General features: G+C 46.2%; 3 protein-coding genes across 6 annotated transcripts in view; 1 reads left to right on the top strand and 2 right to left on the bottom strand.

The window, feature by feature from the left end:
* Positions 1–1,967, bottom strand: part of rassf1 (Ras association domain family member 1) — a 6,686-nt gene extending 4,719 nt beyond the window's left edge. Inside the window, exons 1-2 of one of the 2 annotated variants that reach the window (XM_027137366.2) lie at positions 1,610–1,967; positions 1–195 (exon numbers count right to left, since the gene is read on the bottom strand). The exon at positions 1–195 is cut by the window's left edge and continues 65 nt beyond it. In XM_027137366.2, the coding sequence (XP_026993167.2) occupies positions 1–195; positions 1,610–1,869 (455 nt within the window). In that variant the 5' untranslated portion in view covers positions 1,870–1,967. The remainder of the gene's footprint in view (positions 196–1,609) is intronic. The other variant, XM_027137365.2, reaches the window with a different exon arrangement.
* A 383-nt stretch (positions 1,968–2,350) lies between these two features.
* Positions 2,351–6,947, top strand: LOC113636999 (transmembrane reductase CYB561D2). Of its 3 annotated transcripts, none has more exons than XM_027137389.2 (4): positions 4,155–4,225; positions 4,321–4,472; positions 5,595–5,632; positions 5,896–6,947. In XM_027137389.2, exons 2-4 carry the CDS (start codon positions 4,349–4,351, stop codon positions 6,397–6,399), a joined length of 666 nt encoding a protein of 221 aa, XP_026993190.1. In that variant the 5' UTR covers positions 4,155–4,225; positions 4,321–4,348; the 3' UTR covers positions 6,400–6,947. The 3 variants fall into 3 exon arrangements, with proteins under 3 accessions (XP_047666503.1, XP_026993190.1, XP_026993191.1); XM_027137390.2 differs by having other exon boundaries at positions 4,223–4,242; XM_047810547.1 differs by lacking the exons at positions 4,155–4,225; positions 4,321–4,472 and adding an exon at positions 2,351–2,405.
* The window catches only part of rad54l2 (RAD54 like 2), a 14,973-nt gene continuing 1,714 nt past the window's right edge, over positions 6,742–20,000 (bottom strand). Inside the window, exons 2-22 of the mRNA XM_027137383.2 lie at positions 16,669–16,871; positions 16,323–16,572; positions 16,114–16,226; positions 15,206–15,322; positions 14,896–15,122; positions 14,498–14,680; positions 14,263–14,396; positions 13,448–13,644; positions 12,841–13,183; positions 12,518–12,695; positions 12,191–12,400; positions 11,894–12,012; positions 11,647–11,756; positions 11,465–11,564; positions 10,771–10,976; positions 10,408–10,580; positions 10,054–10,235; positions 9,662–9,840; positions 9,487–9,576; positions 9,250–9,339; positions 6,742–8,993 (exon numbers count right to left, since the gene is read on the bottom strand). Coding sequence (XP_026993184.2) covers positions 8,149–8,993; positions 9,250–9,339; positions 9,487–9,576; positions 9,662–9,840; positions 10,054–10,235; positions 10,408–10,580; positions 10,771–10,976; positions 11,465–11,564; positions 11,647–11,756; positions 11,894–12,012; positions 12,191–12,400; positions 12,518–12,695; positions 12,841–13,183; positions 13,448–13,644; positions 14,263–14,396; positions 14,498–14,680; positions 14,896–15,122; positions 15,206–15,322; positions 16,114–16,226; positions 16,323–16,572; positions 16,669–16,819 — 4,197 coding nt within the window. The 5' untranslated portion in view covers positions 16,820–16,871 and the 3' untranslated portion in view covers positions 6,742–8,148. The remainder of the gene's footprint in view (positions 8,994–9,249; positions 9,340–9,486; positions 9,577–9,661; positions 9,841–10,053; positions 10,236–10,407; positions 10,581–10,770; positions 10,977–11,464; positions 11,565–11,646; positions 11,757–11,893; positions 12,013–12,190; positions 12,401–12,517; positions 12,696–12,840; positions 13,184–13,447; positions 13,645–14,262; positions 14,397–14,497; positions 14,681–14,895; positions 15,123–15,205; positions 15,323–16,113; positions 16,227–16,322; positions 16,573–16,668; positions 16,872–20,000) is intronic.

The raw sequence follows: 20,000 nt of genomic DNA, 5'->3' as shown, positions 1-20,000 counted from the left end.
TGACCTTCCCCTCGTCTGAACGTCTCCCAGAGCGAAACCTCAAAATGCACCGTGTCTCCGACCAGACGCACCGTGTGCCAGAGGCTCGGACACTCCAGGGGCTTCTGGGGGCCCTCGAGTCTGGCGGAGGGCATTAACTCGACCCTGTCCTCGGAGGAGAGGTCCTGCAACTCAATCAGCTCCCAGCGGGACATGCTAAAGCACACACACACACACACACACACACACACACACACACACACACACACACACACACACACACACACACAGAGTTAGTTTAGTTACATAGCTCCAGCACACACTGACACACAGATATTTTAAATGTCAGTCAGTAAAATGGTGTGAATGAGACGGAACCCTGGGAAACACTCATCATGTTTACTCTCTCCGCTGGAAGAGGTGATATTTGTCTAGAGTCCACATTAAAAGTTGTTTGGCGTTCTGTGTGTGTGTGTGTGTGTTTGTGTGTAAGAGCACTGATCAGTGCTCAGTATGCAGGATGAGTGTGTGAAGTGCTCAGAGGGGAGTGTGTAGGTCACAGAGGGGCCTTGCCTTTGGTTCTCATCCAGAACACAAAGAAAGCGAGAAAAAGAGAAGAAAGAGGATTTTTCCAGAACAAAATGGAGCCATGAGAATAAAAAAAATAATCAGATAATTCTTCATTATTAATACTAATCATCCAAACGGACAATATTCCAATCTGTAGCGCAGAGAAACTCTTCCAGCTCACGCCGAGTGATCCATCTAAACCACATCACTTCTGCTTCAGCCAACTGAATTCTGATTAGTCTGATTAATATTATTATTGTTACTCACAGTAGTAGTTAGTAACTCATGAATAATTCTTTAGTTCATTCCCGTAGTTTAGATTCAGTGGAATCAGAAAGCTAGCTGTAGTATTATTATTACTGTATTCTGATTGTTTTCAGGTGACGCTGTGATCGTGTATAAAGCAGCGATGTGAAGCAGGAGAAGCTGCATGAACAGATTTATATAAAATGATCATTCGCTCAGGATTCTGACCAGTTTACTGACTTGAATCATGAACAGTTTTAAACATTCATTCATTCATTCATTCATTCACTACCGCTTATCCGAACTTCTCGGGTCACGGGGAGCCTGTGCCTATCTCAGGCGTCATCGGGCATCGAGGCAGGATACACCCTGGACGGAGTGCCAACCCATCACAGGGCACACACACACACTCTCATTCACTCACACACTCACACACTACGGACAATTTTCTAGAGATGCCAAACAACCTACCATGCATGTCTTTGGACCGGGGGAGGAAACCGGAGTACCCGGAGGAAACCCCCGAGGCACGGGGAGAACATGCAAACTCCACAAACACAAGGTGGAGGCGGGAATCGAAACCACTAAGCCACCGTGACCCCCAGTTTTAAACATTAAAGCAAAGAATTGGGAGTTTCTTTACAGGCTTATAGTCAACTTATTAACTGTGGTATTTTTTTTACAGCTTATTATTGTAGCAGCAACTACTTTCTAACAACAACAACAACAACAACAACAACAATAATAATAATAAGCCTTAGTTATTAATGTATGAACACCAGACCAGAGTGATGATGAAATCTTTCCTGCTCACCTCATTTGTTTTTGTCCGTTTCGTGTACAGTCCCAGATGTGTGTGTGATGAGGACGACCCCTGTCTCTGTCACATGTGTGTTTCTGAGGAATGAAGCAGAAACGTCCCGTCTCGTCCCGGCTGCGTCCTAAACCGCACACCGAGGCAGGAAACTCACTAATCCACCCCCCCCCCCCAAAAAAAAATAGGTCGTCACCATGGCAACTCTGCAAAGTGAAGGCTATAGTATGTGGAACAGTTTGAGATCCAACTAAATGCATTGAACATCATCTTCACCTTCCTCCTGCTCTACATGAACACTGACACATTACTCACTGTGGAGTGTGAGAGTGTGTGTGTGCTTGCCTCTGTCTCGGAACGCACGCACACACACGCGCACACACACACACACACACACACACACACACACACACACACACACACACACACACACACACACACACAGATTAGCACTAATACTGACTGACATTCTGTCCTGCTTTCTGTCTCACACTTAATATCAGTTGCTTCTGTATCAGACATCAGACCACATAAAAACACCAAAGCATCTTCTCTCCCATTATTTTGCCTTCTCTCCCCCCCCCCTCAGGTGAAATGATTGGTATTTATAAGCATATTATATAAGCATTACGTTTATTAAATTTTGCAATAAATCTTTAGCCTCTCTTTCACAGGTATTGAGAGACGTTATGCTCGATTAGCCAATCACAAACCGATCACATAATGACATCACAACTACAGTTCAGCAGATGCAGCATGGCTGAGTATAGTGCCGGTTTTAATGAGACAGTAAAAAGTGAGTACACATCACTTATTCTAGCAGCTACACACACAGCTACAGAACTCAATTGCCTGTGTGTGTGTGTGTGTGTGTGTGTGTGTGTGTGTGTGTGTGTGTGTCACGGCCTCTGGACTTTTTCATTTCTATTCTGTTTCAAGTTTTCTTTTCAATATTATCAACTTTTAGCAGCTTCATTGTGTTTTCCATCTTTTGGATGTGAAGTATCAGCAGGAAGTGTGTGTGTATATGTGTGTGTGTTCATGTGTATGTCTGTGTGTGTGTACAGTATGTGTGTGTGTCTCTGTGTGTGTATATGTGTGTGTTCATGTGTATGTCTCTGTGTGTGTGTATGTGTGTCTCTGTGTGTGTGTATATGTGTGTGTCTATGTGTGTGTGTGTGTGTGTCACGGCCTCTGGACTTTTTCATTTCTATCCTGTTTCAAGTTTTCTCAATATTATCAACTTTTAGCAGCTTCATTGTGTTTTCCATCTTTCGGATGTGAAGTATCAGCAGGAAGTGTGTGTGTTTGTGTGTGTATATGTGTGTGTGTTCATGTGTATGTGTGTGTATATGTGTGTGTGTTCATGTGTATGTGTGTATGTGTGTGTATGTGTGTATGTGTGTGTGTCTGTGTGTGTGTGTGTGTGTGTGTGTATGTGTGTGTGTGTATCGCTGCCAGCACAGTCACGAGCAGGTCTGGAATTTTTCTCTGGGTTTTAATCAGTAACGTGAATTAGATAAATGAGGTCACTTCCTGGGACAATAGGGACAGTGTTCTCAGAGCCGTGTGTTTCCTGTCCTCTAACACACCACAGTGGGCTGTGAGAGGGCACCTGAGTGATGAACTGGTGGGACTGTAGGACAAAGAAAGGCAAAAAATGAATATACAGAAAAATAAGAATGTAAGAAAAAAAAAGGAAGGATCTGAATCTGATTGGTCAGATGGCATGGTGCATCATACAACAGCACGACTTCCGGCTGTGACATGAACGACAGGTTTATATTATCTCAGGGACGTGTAATCTCAGGGACATGTAATATCAGGGACACATAATCTCAGGGATGTGTAATCTCAGGGAAGCGTAATCTCAGGGATGTGTAATCTCAGGGATGTGTAATCTCAGGGAAGCGTAATCTCAGGGATGTGTAATCTCAGGGATGTGAATTCTTTGGGAAGTGTAATCTGAGGCACGTGTACGGCAGCAACTCATAAACTTACTAATAAATAACTAGAATAAAGGACTGTACAGTTAAAGAGCTAATAAAAAAAGATGCCACAAAGCATAAGCATTTATTTATTTTAAATAAATAACAAAACATGTATCACGCTTAATATAGGAATATAAATACTATATTTAATTAAAAAAAGAGTCAGATAAGAAACTAAGTAAATAAGTAAATAAATTCAAACTAAAATGCATAAAATAAAATGGCAAATAACAGAAAACCCACCACGTCAGCACTTTGCAATAAAACAATGACTAATCACTTTTTCACAATAAAAGTCTTCATACGTAAATACCAAATTTCTTAAACCTAAATCAAACGTAAATGTTCGTGAATATTAATGATGAGTAAAATGTACAAGTGTGTAAATTACTATTACTACTACTACTAATAATAATAATAATAACAACGCACTGTTAGAGGGCTTTTATTTTACTTTCGGTAAATTACTCTGGCTCGATCCTAAATAACTTTTCTAACAGGGTTCCCTGTGTAGTGTGTGATATAAGCATTAGTGTACGCTATCTAGGGCCTGATGTTGTGGAAGTGGTTTGGGACACAGCCTGTTGTTTCCGTCACTTCCCTGAGTGAATATGCCGCAGATAAAGTGTGTTTTAATGTAATGTAAGTGGAAATGGAATTTACTTTAAACGCCCTGAAGTGATTTAGTTGACTGTCAGATTGTTTTTGCTTTAAAAATAGCTGAGTAAATAAATCGGAGTCCGCGAAGATGCTGCACTCGGAGTCGGAGTCGAGTCCGTATCGGTTCACCCGCCTGCTGTGTGGAGTTTTTACTCATTTACTCTGTGCCGCTTTCACCATGTTTGTGACGTTTGTAGCGAAACCAGGCTCCAGTAAGTATCTCTGTGCTCGTAAAGGGTTTATAATGCGTCATTAATGCGCTGTTAGGTTGGTGTTAATGAAGGGAAAAGAGACCGGAAGTTCCGCTTCCTCACCACTTCCGGGAGCTGTAAACGATACACAGTGCTGAACACAATGTAAACACCAGGGAACAGAACACGTGTCTCTACTCAGTGCTGCTGGATCATCACCAGGTTGTAGGAACTGCTTCAAAGTGTCAAAGGAAGAAAAACTGCATTTAAAGTCAAACAAGCTGTTTAAAAGCACAGCACAAAAAAACACACACAACAAAACCTAAAGTGTGAAAAACACACAGTAGTGAGAAGCCCCATAGATCATCTGGAGAACTTCACACACTTCTCCTTTCAGTTTGTCCTCAGGATGCTGGTGTGACCCGAAGCTCCATGTGGTGAAGAAGGCTTCATGAAGGGTATCATAGACATCAAGAACATCCGCAGTCTGGAACTGACGTCTGTTTTTATAAACGTCCCCGTCGTCCATCCCAAAACGCTCTCAGAGGGACATGCAGGATGGTTCTTCATCAGTGAACTGCAGCTTTGTCCTGTTAAAAAACCTGGTCGTTACCACACAGACGACAGCCCTCAGTCCAGAGCGATGCCCGCTGCATCATGTCCACGTAACCAGCCAACGTTTCATGTCCTCCACAACCTGAAGCTCCCCAGACCATGATGGAGCCTCCTCCACTGTGCAGGGTAGAAAACACCCTCAACGGAATCTCCGTGTCACGACAGTATCGTCATTTTCCCTGGTCTTAAGATTTTGTTCAGGCCTGTTTGTGTGTATATAGATCACCAATCACATCCAACATGTGTGGACAGATTCATTAATATTCATGAGCTGGTGTCCCACTTTTTCATCAGTCTGGCGTTAACACGTAACATTTCAATCGTTCCAGATGTGTATTAATGAGTTAATGATTTTTCCACACTGGATGTCAGTCATATTAAGTGCTGTGTTCAGGAGTCATATTCCAGGATTTTACTAATAAATAATAATAATTACCATCACCTAATTATGTAACACGGGCAATAACTGCACAAGCCTGATGATGATGACCAAACTAATAAGAGCTTTATCTGATTTTGTCTGTGCAGGTTTGTTTTCTTGGCATCCGTTCCTGATGACGTTGGCGGTAAGTTTGTGGCAGAGTAATAAAATGTCTCAGGAACGTGTTTCGAGCAGGTCTGTAGCTCTGGTGTACAGTCACAGTGCCCTGACATACTGATGTCTTACTTCACGAAACACTAAAATGTACTGGTGTGTGTTTATTTATAATCACAGTCAGAGTGAAGGGATGTGGCCTTTGTGCTTGCGGCATCATTAAGTGCTCTAAATGCGTCTCGTACACGCCGTACGGCTCATTAATCTCTTTTCTCCCTTGAATCTTTGCTGCAGTTCTCGTTCTTCATGACCGAGGCCGTTCTGCTCTTCTCTCCGTATTCCTCTCCTGCGCGCAAATTAAAGCACCAGGTCAAATCGCGCCTGCACTGGATCCTGCAATGTTCCTGCTCATCCTGCGCGCTGGTCGGACTTGGGACCATTTTCTACAACAAGCACATGACGGGGAAGCCGCACTTCTCTACATGGCACGGGCTGCTGGGCCTCATCACTGTGTGCGTGGTGCTGCTGCAGTCGGCGGCGGCGCTGCCGCTCATCTACCACAAACTGGCCAAAGGCTGGTCTCTAGCCAAGCTGAAGCGCTACCACGCCGCCGCAGGACTCGTCACCTACCTCCTGGGCAGCGCGAGTCTGCTGCTGGGTGTCTGCTCTGCCTGGTTCACCTCCAGCGTCGGGGGGACCGCCTGGTACATCACCGCCCTGTGCCCCGCCCTCTCCGCCCTCACCATCATGAGCCAAGTGACTAATGCCTATATGGCCAAAAAACGCCTGCGGTCGTGAAGCAGGAGCGGACACGTCCTAGGAAGACTTGCACGTTGCCATAGTGATCATTTACAGCGTCACATCGTTCTGTACGTTTACTGATAAACGTACAGATACCCTCACCAAGAACATCTCAGGTAACGCAGAACATCTGTGAAGGAGACACTAGAGCAGAGGAACTGGAACGCCACCAGAGGACAAAGTGTAACAGCGGGGGTTTGGGTCACGACCCAAAACGCTTTCTACGTTTATACTTACTGTAGGACGACCCATCATGCACCAGTTTATTTCTCCATCCTGTATGTGATGCGACTGTAAATGTGCTGAGAGAGAAAACTAAATAAAGAAGGAAGTTTCAAATACAACAAGAAATGCTGAATTTATTTTTTTTGTTAAAACAACATTAAATAAATACAATGTCATTTTAATCTCCTGGTCTGTGTGCTAAATACAAGAGCTGATGAACGGTGTGTGTGTGTGTGTGTGTGTGAGCTCTCATCTGGTTCAGTCACAGATACTGGTCATAAACACACACCAGAAAACACACACGCAAAAAAAAACAAAAACAAATCACAATCCTAACAACATGTGAGTCAGAAACATAAAAAGGGGGTCACATGGTCTTAAAGGTACAAAAATATAAAGTAGGAAATCATAAATAAATAATTCTGGTAAAATCAGAGATCAGTGGAAAAGAAGCAAATCATTTCAGCCTTAATTGAGATGTTGAACACAAAAAAACTAGGAGCCCGAAGGTGAGAACGGTCGTCGTGGCGTCAGCAGACGGTGGGCGGAGTCTGGGGGAACGGACGACGATCGGTTGGTTGACAGGTTTGTAGAGAATTTTGGAATATTTTCAGGCTTTGGTCACATTTAAAGACACAAAAAAAAAAAAAAAGCACAGGAGGTAACAACACAAGCGACGTATGCGGAGTGTCATGGGGGGGAGAAACGGACCGCCCCGGGAGTCCCACCGAGACGCCGAAGCCCACCCGAGGCTCCCTGCCTCCACCACACGGCTCTGAAGGCTAACATCAAGTTACATTCTGTGAGCTTCTGTCAGGCTTTGTGCCCGTATAAACCGCTCAGGTCACGACGGACAGATAAACCGTTTACTAGCACATCACTAAAGAAAGACAGACAAAAGAAAAACAAAAAAACAAGTCCGAGCGATCGCTACTTATCCGAGGACGACTCGAGTCGCGCTGCCTCAAATTTCGCATTTTCTTTAAATTTGTACAACACCATTGTTTTAAATAACCCGACGTCTCGTACACCAGATAATCGGCACTTACCTAATCGTTTACTATGAACTATTTAGTCATCACTAAAAGGCCAGACTGAAAAATAAAAATGGCTTCTTGTGACTGTCGCGGTTTCCTTCACCGCGATCGCCGCTTTTCTTTTCCAGAACCACCGAGTTTACAAAAAAACAGATCAGACGCAACAGAATCATAAATAAAAGAAATGAGACTTCACGATATTCTCCCTTTGTTTATACGATGCTACGAGATCTAGCAAACAGCGAAATGTCTCTAAGGTTCGTCGTTTGTTAAACGGTCGCTAGTTTATTAAACTAGTCGTTTGCGTGATGCGCTTCAGCACGTCTCAGAGATACGACTAAGACCTTTCTCTCTCTTTCCTTCTTTCTTTTTTAAGCGGAAGAGCAGTGTTATGGTCCCGTGGTGGTAGAAATGCCGGCCTGTTCGATTTAGCGTCATTTCAAATGTTCAGCTCGACCCATTTTCACCCCTTGGACGCGGCTGCTCACTGCCCCATCACCTCGATGACATCGTCGTCAGAGCTACTCCCACCGTTCTCGGCGAGCGTGTGGCGCGTGTCGGGTCGACTCAGCGCCGCCCCCAGCAGGCTAGAGGGTGACAAGAAGGAGGGAGCGGCAGGGGTGGAGCCGGATGAGGACGAGGACAGAGAATTGGAGAACATTCTTGGAGAGTCCTGTAGAAGAGGCGAAGTGAAGGGCATGGAAAACCCAGACAGCATGTTCGCCATGCTGGAATTAAAGAGGAACGGTGGGATAGCGGAGGAGGAGGAGGATGACGGAGGCGCAGAGGATGACGAAGCGATGGCGGTGGATGAAGAGGAACCGTGGGAGGAGCTTAAAGCATTAGTGGGTAACATGCTTTGCAAATCGTTCCGAAATTGACCTCGATTTGTGCCGCCAACCAGAGGTGGTGTCATGTGACCCAAAGCCCCCAGAAGGGCCGGGGGAAATCCCATGGACCCCATGTTGTAGCCGCCGCTCACGGGAAACGCTGGGAAATTAGCAGCGGCTGTTGTGCTGGTGGACCTTTTGGAACCTCGAGAGTCTGAAAGGAGTTTCCTCTTCAGACTCTGGATGTCGAGGGCGGAGCCAGATCCGATGACGTCACTACGCTGAGGCTCGGAGGAGAGGCCGTGCTGGGTGGGGCGGGGCGTGAGGTCGGGGAGCGCGAGTTCGTTGGTAGGGCCGGGTGTGTAATGATGGATCTGGTGCAGCAGGTTAGGGCTGGAGGACGGAGACACGTGGCGCATGCCATCCGGAGAAAAGCGCTTCAGCTCCGGAGGAGACACGCGGCCGTTACTGACCGAGCGCAGGAGAGAACCGCCCACTTCTGATGTGAACAGGAGAGAAAAATGATCGGTCGTTTATACACCAGTAATTATCTTTATACAACAACAGTTTAACTTAATAATGATACATATAGAATAAGGTGATGCAGGGCAGAGAGATGGGGACAAACATGGAGAACAGAGGAAAGAGAAAGAAAATGATTCGGGGAGGAAGATGGAGGAGGAGTCAGGAAGAAGAAAAGAGACGAGAAAAAGGTATGATTGACATTGTGTGTGTGTGTGTTTATAACATCACACCTCTAGTTGCTGCAGAAGCTCCATCACTGGCTCTGGGTTTTCCAGAACGAATGGCAAAGATCCGTCCATCATTAGTCCTGATGTATGTACCTGGGGTTAGGGTGCAAGCACACAGACAGCGCTTTATCATCACCTGTAGCAATAGTGACTGTAGTAGCAGTATAGATCAGATGAGTATAGATCAGATGAGTATAGATCAGTACTCAGTACTCAGATCACTCTGCAGTACAATGCTACCTTTAGAACCTTTGATGACGTGGATGCTCTCTCCAGCACTGATCCTCGCCTGCACGTCTGTCGAGCTGTTAGTGCCGGGAATCACGATATCTAGAGCACAGACACAACACTGTTAGACTGAAGGAGATGAAGATGCAGTGTGTGTGTGTGTGTGTGTGTGTGTGTGTGTATATACCAGTGGTAGTAATGACACGCTGAACGAGGACACCGGCCTTCTGCAGGTAGTTTACAGGGAAGGCAGGGCCGGAGGCGTGGCCACCCACAACAGCCTGGCGAGGCATCATGGGAATGGGCGTGGACTGGACGGGTCTCACGCTGGCGATGGGCTTCTCGTCCATCCGCGGCGTCGGCCTCCTGACCACAGGATTACAGGATTAGACTGAACTGTCGTTTATGCTTGTTGTCACCCGCAATCCGGACCAAGTCATTTCAAATTGAGAACAAATCAATATACAACACCAGCCAATCAGAAACAATGATCTGCAGCGATACAGGCTGGAGTCGTACAAGTGTTGCTATGGTTACCAGCAGAATTACGTTACAGGATGTGTGGGTTTAAGTGCTGACCAGTTCCTGATGTTAGAGAGGCTCTGCTCGTTGGCAGGGTAATAGTGGGCGTAGGACGGGCGCTGGTAGGGTACAGATGCCCTCTTCTCATCCTCATAACTCTTCTTAGCGGCTTTCTTCTCTGCTTTGGTGAGTTTCAGGTCCTTGCGGTCCATCAGCAAAGACTCGTGCTGGAAAGGGGGCTAGGTGAGGGGGAGAGGGGGAGAGAGGGAGAGGGAGAGAGAGAGGGGTGGAGAGAGAAAGAGTGAGAGGCAGAGAGAAAGAGAGAGAGAAAGAGAGAGACAGAATTAGATGTTCTACATGGACACAGGGTTGGTTTATAGACATGGATGTGATTTGGTGATGATGTCACACCTTGGTGATGAGGTGAGGATAACACAGACAGGCCTGTTTAATTACTGACTCCATGTCATCTTTAGGCAGCAGTGATTGGCTAGGATCAGGCTCCTCCTCCACGTAGTGCAGCAGAGACTCCACCTCCTTACGGGTGAAGGTGAGGACGGGGTTCAGGTCATCTACCACACGGTCTGTAGACAGACACAACGTTTATTCCATAAAGGACCCACAAATGAGGAGAGCTTCATCTCACTCACACACACGTACCCTAACACACACACGCGCACGCGCGCACACACTCTCATACACACACACCCACACACACACTCTCATACACACACACCCACACACACACACACACACTCATGCACACACACTTGCCTGACATGCCCTGCTTGGACACCTGACGATCGTAGATCTTCTTCTCCAGGGTGAAGTCACACACCAGTCTGTAGATGTAACAGGGTTTGTGCTGGCCATAACGATATACTCGACAAACCGCCTGTGCATCATGGCACGGGTTCCACGAAGCGTCGAGCACCACGACCCGATTCGCCCCGATCAGGTTCACGCCCAAACACCCCGCCCTAAAACCAGACACAGTGTTAATCACCACCGTATTCAGTACAGTGTTCAGTACAAAGTGATGTGGTCATGAAGACATCACTGTGTTACAGCATCTTCTCCAGGAGCTTCATTACATTCACACAGTAATAAAACACCAGCTCTTATGGACCAGGTTTGGAGAGAATAAATCAGTTCTCCAGTTATTCTGTCAGGTAAAAATAACGGTGAATAACCACTATAAAATTAACATCAGCACATGTTTAGTGTGTTTCATCCTGTGTGTGCGTGCGTGCGTGCGTATGTGTGTGTGTGCGCGCACGCGTGTGTGTGTCTGAGTGTGTGTGTGTATGTGCGTGTGTGTGTGCATTTGTGCGTGCGTATGTGTGTGTGTGCATTGGTCTGAGTGTGTGCGCGCGCGTGTGTTTGTGTGTCGGTCCGAGTGTGTGTCCGAGTGTGTGTCCGAGTGCGTGTCCGAGTGCGTGTCCGAGTGCGTGTGTGTGTGTGGTACCTGGTGGACAGGAGGAAGACCCAGGTCGTGGTGTTTGCTGGGTCGTTAAACTGGTTGATGAGTCTCTCTCTCTCTGAAGCAGACGTGCTGCCATCCAACCCTACAAACACAATACAGACATGTCAACTAAACACACACAGACACACACAGACACAGACACACACAGACAGACACACACTCACTGTAATAGTTGATGCCACGGAGCCAGTTCTGCTTCTGGTTGTCCATTTTGATGGGCATCGTTCTAACAGCCAGGAAGGACTCAATCACCGACAATGTGGACAAACTCTGACTGCAAACACACACACACACACACACACACACACACACACACACAATATAACAAAGTTGTGTCGAAAAGACCTTTAAATCCAAAAGCTGTGGAATTTACAGATATGGAACAAAAGGATTAATTTCACAACGGAAAACCTGAAGACGAGGATTTTGTCCCCTTTGCTGACGCTCTCTTCGATCAGATGGAAGAGCAACACCATCTTAGCGGAGTTCTCCAGGACGCCGGTGTGGTATCCGCTCATTATGTCCTTCGCCTGTACGCAGAGAAGACAGAGACAGACAGGTGATTAGAGCACACACACGACATATGACGACATAAATAATGTCAGTAAAGAGACGCAGCGGTTTGTGTCTCAGCTTTGTTGTGGAACCTCATTTCACTTTATGTCCGACACAGAAGCAGTGAAGAAGAACAGAGGGTGTCGCTCGTACCCATTCGTAGGTGATGACCTGATTGGCTCGTTCCTGCAGAGGTGCGAGTGTCCCCTTAGTGCCAGAGCAGTCAGAGGTCTTGCCCTTTAACCCCGGGGCGGTGCATCGGGATGTCGCGGAGGCGTTCAGGTCTTCAAGGTCCAGGTCCTGCTCGTTAGCCTGGTTCTCCTTCTGCAGAGCTTCATACAGAACGTCAGGATGATTCCAGATCTGAAGGAGACGTTACAGTCAGGATTCACAAACCACAGGCGAGCTTGTCTAATGAAGCGGAGTCAGTGCGGATATACTGCGAGAGAGGCAGGAGGAGGAAGACGAAGAGCTGGTTACCTTGCAGCACACACAGAAGGCTTTGAGCGGATTGAGACCGAGCCAGCCGCTGTTCCCCGCCTCACGGAAACGGTTCATAAACTCTTTATAAAGCGCCCTCTGGAGAGGAGAGAGACGCACCAGGATCACGTGCTCCTGTTTAATGGGCAGCTGAGTGCTGAGCACATCATGACCGCGTCTGAACACAAGGAACAAAAACACTAAACCCGAGACACACCACAAACCACTGCAATCTCCTGCAACCATGCAGCGTCTCTCACACACACACACACACACACACACACACACACACACACACACACACACACACGTGAAACACTCACCTCTGGACGAAGCCCTCGAGCAGGCTGTGCAGGACGTGGCTGCGGTACCTCATGAGCCTGACGTCCTGCGGCGTGCTGTCGATACACTGGCCGTTCAGGATGGGTCGCTCGAACATGTTGCTGAACTCCTGCCGCGTGCCCAGGAAGTCGGGCCGCACGAAGTCCACCATGCACCAGTACTCCATCAGGTTGTTCTGCAGCGGGTAGCCGGTCAGCACCACACGCCGCCGAGACCTGATGTTCTTCAGAGCCTGCGACGTGCTGGCGTGACAATTCTTTATTCGGTGACCCTCGTCGCAGATCACCACGTCCGGCCCGGGCTGAGAGAGCGCCTTCTCGATGTCTGAAAACAAATACGCGCTCGCTCAGTGATGCCATTTATTAACACGGACGTCTTAAGGCCGCGCACGTAAACTTTATACGCGTTAGCGGTCGTTAACGTAACTGTAATTTAATTCCATAAAACCTGTCCTGACCAATCAACATTCAGTAAAGCAAGCTCCGCCCACCAGTAGTTCCTGGTGCACGAGAGCAGGAGCTGAAATCGGTGAATTACACAATAAATAAAGCTAGTGTGTAATACGCTACATGCGGTGAAGAGAAAAACCTTTCATGAGCTCCTGCTGCCGGTCCTCCTCGTCCAGGTCGATGATGATCGGCCCGACTGGTTTTTTAGACTTCCTCTTGCGGCCGGTGACGAAGCTCTTCTTCAGAGAGAGGAGGCGATACATTTCATACCCCATCAGCAGCACGCCGCCATCACGCGTCCACTCCTCTATCACCTTCGCACGGGTCACCGTCGTCCTGCGAGGCACAACGATAAACATTTATGTGCATCTCATCCGCAAGAGAGGATCAAGTGAGCCCTGATCAAGCTAGGATTCGTCTGTCGTTTGTTTAGTGCAGGAGACGTGAGCGGATGTGCTTCGGGTTGTATAATCCGTTCTTATTTACATTCAGCAGCTACCGGGTACGCTAGAGGTACGTGTGGCTGACGGAGATAAAAAGGGTCGAGCGGTTGTTAAAGCGGACCGTCTGAAGAAAATGGGTCGCTTAACGGCTGTTAACGTCCGTGACGTTTGTACTGAAGTTTGTTTGTTCTGCTGTGGTGGTGTTCTATATTGTTGTGTCTACGCCTGCTTATAAAATTCCTGAGGTGGAGAAAGTGAAGATCAGATAAAGATCAGGCATTAGATGACACTCAGAACTGCACAGGTGCTCATGTTACAGATAACATTCCTGGTAACGTCGTGTTATCCTCCTGATCCTGACCGCTCGGAGACGACCGTGTGTGTGTGTGTGTGTGTGAGAGAGTGTGTGTGTGTGTGTGAGAGAGTGTGTGAGTGAGTGAGTGTGAGTGTGTGTGAGTGAGTGTGAGTGAGTGTGAGAGAGTAAATAAGAGTATATAATGATGGTATTAACTTGTGCTCGTCATTCAGGAGGTGCACTCTGAAGGTTCTGGGGGAAACCTGTGCCGGATCGCTGTCTGGAGGAAGGGCCTCAGCTGAAGGCAACCACAGGTTAAACTCGGCTAACCAGTTCTGCAGAGTGTTCACCTGAGAGAGAGAGACAGAGAGAGAGAGAGAGACCCAACACTGCAGTCACATCGTGTTACTTTACTCTATGTTGCATTGCTGTACACAGGACAGGGTCTTACAGGCACGATGGCGAGGACGGTCGAGGCTCCTGTGTGTCGGAGCAGGATGTCGATAAAGGAGATGACCTGCAGAGTTTTCCCCAATCCCATACTGTGTGCTAGGATGCAGCCGAACCCACTGCTGGTGTTAAAGCGCTCCAGAGACTCCACCAGGTTATCGTAGAGAAATCGGATCCCACCGATCTGCGACAGATGGAGAGAGGAAGCGGACGCAGGGACGCAGATATTAAAAACTGATTAAAGACGATTCCTGATGTGTGCGCTCACAAACATATGGAGCAGACATGGAGGATCCACCTCCATCACTGCTGCCCGTAAGGCACAATGAGGGTGAGGTGCACATGGTGCAGGTTGCCTGAGGTGTAGCTCGTGTGGTTTGGACCAAGTGGAAGGCGTACCTGGTGAGGTTTGACGACACGAGCGAGCTGCGGGGGGAGGAACAGGTCGGGCTCCTCGGCAGGGTGGTTAATGTTGACCAGCACGCTGCCCTGAGCGTCCGGCTGGTTCAGGGCATCGTTGATGTGCGAGCCGCTGCTCTCCTCTGTCCCGGGTGAAGTTGAGCGCTCGTCATCCTCCTCACTGATCTGGAAAGTGTCCTCGTCACCCGAACTCAGCTCGATCACGTCTAAACACACAACATGAGAGAAAGTGTGCACGGTTAGCAGCTAACATTTAACAAACTAGTTGTGTGTGTGTGTGTGTATGTACCGTCTCTGGGTGCAGGTTTAGGAGGAGGTACAGAACCTCTGGAATCTCCCTCATCTCCGCTGCTGTCCAGGCAAATCACCTCACCCTTAATAACAGTTGCCAAGGAGGGCAGTTCCACTGAGACAAGAAGAAACACACACCACACACTTTTAGAACAAGAACACACAAGTATAGTGGCGTGTGTGTGCATGTGTGTGTGTATGTATGTATGTAAGTGTGTGTATGTATGTATGCATGTATGTGTGTGTGTGTGTATGTACGTGTGTGTATGTATGTGTGTGTATGTATGTGTGTGTATGTATGTGTATGTATGCATGTGTGTGTATGTATGTGTATGTATGCATGTGTGTGTGTGTATATATGTGTGTGTGTGTATATATGTGTGTGTGTGTATATATGTGTGTGTGTGTATATATGTGTGTGTGTGTATATATGTGTGTGTGTGTATATATGTGTGTGTATATGTACGTGTGTATGTGTGTGTATATGTGTGTGTATGTACGTGTGTGTGTGTATGTATGTGTGTGTGTATGTATGCGTGTGTGTGTGTATGTGTGTGTATGTATGTGTGTGTGTGTATGTATGTGTGTATACGTGTGTGTGTGTGTATGTACGTGTGTGTGTGTGTATGTATGTATGTGTGTGTATGTATGTGTGTATACGTGTGTGTGTGTGTATGTACGTGTGTGTGTGTGTATGTATGTATGTGTGTGTATGTATGTATGTATGTATGTGTGTGTATGTATGTATGTGTGCGTGTGTGTGTATGTATGTATGTGTGTGTATGTATGTATGTGTGTGTATGTATGTATGTGTGCGTGTGTGTGTATGTATGTATGTATGTACGTGTGTGTGTGTATGTACGTGTGTGTGTATGTACGTGTGTGTGTGTGTGTGTGTGTGTATACCAGTGGGTAACTGATAGTCCTTCCTCTGCTGCTCCAGGCGTTTTCTCCTCTCCAGCTCCTCCTGCTGTGCTGCTTTTGTTCCTGGTTCCAGTTGATGCTCCTCCAGCAGCTTCCTGTAAACACCACCACACAGAACATGTACTCCATGGGCAGCTCTTATATACATCTACAAACAGATTTAAAGCAGCTGTATGCATCTAATCTCGTACCTGATGTTTCTCCTCAGGTGAGCAGGTTTAGCAGGTTTGGAGCTTTTCTTCTTTGACTTCCTCTTGGGGGCGGAGCCTGTGGCCACAGAGGCCCCATGTGACCCAGATGGACTCGAAGGACGCGAGGTGGACTTTGATGAGGACCGTGATTGAGGTCTGGAGGATAGGTCGGAGCTCCCTGAACGTGACGAATGGGTGGGGCTTGAGAGGCATGCCCCCTCCTCGGTCTCCATGGCCTCTGCACTGTGCTCTGTTATATATACATATATATAGAGTGTAGATAAGATCTCATCAACTGCTAACTTGTTCTACATGACATTTAATCTACAGCCTCTGTATTCCTGACCTGCTTCTTCGTCCTCCTCTTCTTCTTCTTCATCGTCGCCGTCAGCTGCGTCGTTCTCTCCGTCACCTTCCTCTCCCATCTGCTCTTCTTCCTCCTCTTCACTATTCAGGCTATGCTCCAGGTCGCTCTCTGAGATCGCCTCTTCCGACATGGCGTCCCCTGGATGTCCTAGAGCACTACCTACACATCTTTACTAAGAGTACCTACAACACAAAACACACTCGTTAGGGTCACGTCCTCAAACATAGCTAGCTTATGGTGTTGATCAGCGAGTTAAACGGGAGTGCAAACCCACTCACCAGCTTTAATTAAAAGGACGTTAAAATAGATAAAAGATTCATAAAGAGAGAACAAAAAGCTGCAGCCAATAATAAAGGATGAACAAAATCGTCAGGGACAAAATACAATAAACAAGCAAATATTTTTGCACTGAATATGCAACAAATAATCATGTAAATAAATAAATAATCTAACGTCTTATTCTAACGTCTGCAATAATTATTTATTTACGTATTCTTAAAAAAAAAAAAAAAAAAAAAAGAGGCGATTTTTTGTTGATTAAAAGGTCAAGATGGCGCTGCGGATGGCAGCCACGACTCTCTCTAATACTGTCTTCCTTTTTTGTTTACTGTCTGTGTGTTTGGTCACTCGACCCTGAGAACTTGCACTAGAGAAGAACTGCTTAACATCGGCAGTTCACTCCAGACACTTTCACCAGTTTTTACAAACCAGGGGTCTCATTTATAAAGCGTGCGTACGCACAAAATGGGGCTGGAAATGTGCGTACGCCAGTTGTGATCTATAAAAAACAAACTTGACGGGAAAATGTGCGCACCTTTAAGCAAACTTTGAGACGTGCGTACGCACATTCTGGAGACAAAGGGAATTGGTGACACAGATGGTGAGGTCGTGAACTGAAGTTAGATTGTAGAAAATTCATGTGAGAAGAACGATTATAAGAATTAATGACATTAAATTTTCACTCCATTTCATACGTTATATCCACATTATCATGAGGATTAAATCCAACAGTGTTATTTGTGCAGATTGTTCTAGTAAAATCCAAACGTAATTCAAAATGTATTAAAAATAAAATAATAAAAATAAATCAGCACTACTCCATCTAGAGTGCATCCTGCCTTGATCCCCAATGACGCCTGAGGATAGGCACAGGATCCCCGTGACCCGAGTACTTCGGATAAGCGGTAGAAGATGAATGAATGAATGAATAATCAGCGCTGCCTTACAGTCACATTGTCCACAACGGGAGTGCAGGACGAGATGGCGCGACTACACGTCATACAGAATAGCATGAAATACCCTTTTATTACAGAACTGCAGAACACAGTGTAAAAACAAAATATTTTCCTTAATGTACATATATCATAAAATGTCAAAGTCTGCAAATACAGTCATGAAGCACAATCGCTCCTCATCATCGGTCCTAACTATTACGGTGTTCATTACAAAACCATCATGAAGACGCATGTGTTCACTATAACATTTTCGTCTTGCATTTTCGCCCACAAATTAATTCTGTGATTTTGTCAAGGTGTTAACGATCAGTCTAATTGCTAGAAACATATAAATCCTCCGGTGACCTGGGTATGTAATGCTTCATGATGGCACTGCTGGCACTGTTGGAGGATTACGCCAATGGGAGAATAAGGAGAGAACGAGTTTTCAGGGACCATGATGATTTCCTGGCCCGATTTAGATTCCCTAGAGCTGTGCTCTTAGATATATGTGTTGAATTGGGTCCAGTATTAGAGAGGGCAACACGCTGGTACCATGCCATCCCAGTCCAAATACAAGTCCTCACCACTCTGGGGTTCTTAGCAACCAGCTGATTCCAGCGGGAATTGGCAGACAGGTAAATTATTTATATATAAAAAAAACTATAAGTAATCCTCAACTTTGTGTCTAAAACCTTTTCGTATATGAAATAATTCTATTGGAATCTATCATCTCACCCTATAGGTCTGGTATATCACAGCCGTCCCTGAGTGCCATAATATCTGTCGTTTGGAATGGTATACTTATGGGTAGTCGGTACATCAGGTTCCCCTACACTGTGTGAGAACAGGCCGAAATTAAAATGAAATTTTGCAGCAATGTCTGGTTTCCCAAATGTAATCGGCGCAATTGACTGCGCTTATGTTGCTATAAGGGCACCATCTGAAAATGAATTTGCTTATGCTTATCTATTAATGTGCAAATCATATGTGACTCCAACATGACCCTCACAAACATTGTGGCACGCTGGCCTGGTTCAACACATGATTCCTTTATCTTGACACATAACAGTGTAGGGAACCGACTAAATGCAGGCGCAGTACGTGATGGCTGGCTTCTTGCTGAGTTTAACAGTATTAAAAAATAGAAAATGTAACAGTTTTGTATTTAATATAATTATAAAAATGTTGCTTTTAATATGATTATAACCTGCAGGCGACAGTGGCTACCCCCTGAGATGCTGGCTCCTCACCCCATTTTTAAACACGCAGAGCGCAGAGGAAACTCATTATAACGAGGTCCACTCTCGTGCCCGCGCACTGATTTGCATTGACTATTTATGGTTAAAAATGGGCATGTACAGGGTGGGATTTGAGGCTGGTTCACTTACGCACATCGGCGGGGTGATCTGTGATTTATAAAGGGAACATTGCTTACAGGTGCGCGTACGCACGGTTTTATAAATCGGAATTTTTTTTGGCGTACGCCATTTTTGGATTTCGGGCGTACGTAAACTTTTAGTAGGGATCCTACGCACAGTTTTATAAATGAGACCCCAGGAAATTTTTTTATCTAAAAATTTTATGTTATTTAAAATCTACTAAACCTGGAGTAAAAACAGTGAAGAGATGGACCTGTGAGGCAAAGCAGGAACTACAAGACTGTACTGATTGGAGTATCTTTGATGCTGGAACTGACAGCCTGGGTGAACTGACAGACACTGTGACGTATTACATCAGTTTTTGTGAAGACGTGTGTGTGTGTGCCAAGGGGGAAAAAATACAGTAACAACAAGCCATGGTTCAGAGCCAAACTGGAAAAACTTCCACATGCCAAGGAAGATGCCTACAGAGGGGAGGACAAAGCTCTGTATAAGCAGGTCAGGAACCTACTGACAAAGGAGATCAGAATAGCCAAAAGAAGCTACTGCAGCTAATGCTGATCCTGCGTCAGTGCGGAAAGGCCAGCTGGACATCACAAACTACAAGAGATCCTCCTGACGCTCTGTCATCCGTCGTCATGAAGACCTTTGAACAGCTGGTTCTGGCCCACCTAAAGACTGTAACAGAACAGATGCTGGATCCCCTACAGTTTGC

The sequence above is a fragment of the Tachysurus fulvidraco genome, chromosome 2 (assembly GCF_022655615.1).
Source record: "Tachysurus fulvidraco isolate hzauxx_2018 chromosome 2, HZAU_PFXX_2.0, whole genome shotgun sequence".
Lineage (NCBI taxonomy): Eukaryota > Metazoa > Chordata > Actinopteri > Siluriformes > Bagridae > Tachysurus > Tachysurus fulvidraco.
The sequence above is the reverse complement of the archived record's forward strand: the minus strand, read 5'-3'. Positions and strand labels throughout refer to the sequence as shown.

Excerpts from the sequence above, each read along its gene's own strand:
- LOC113636999 (XM_027137389.2), top strand. The coding sequence starts at position 4,349 with ATGCTGCACTCGGAGTCGGAGTCGAGTCCGTATCGGTTCACCCGCCTG. Across the intron at positions 4,473-5,594 it reads TGTAGCGAAACCAGGCTCCA|GTTTGTTTTCTTGGCATCCG; the intron begins GTAAGTATCTCT and ends TTGTCTGTGCAG. Across the intron at positions 5,633-5,895 it reads CGTTCCTGATGACGTTGGCG|TTCTCGTTCTTCATGACCGA; the intron begins GTAAGTTTGTGG and ends TCTTTGCTGCAG.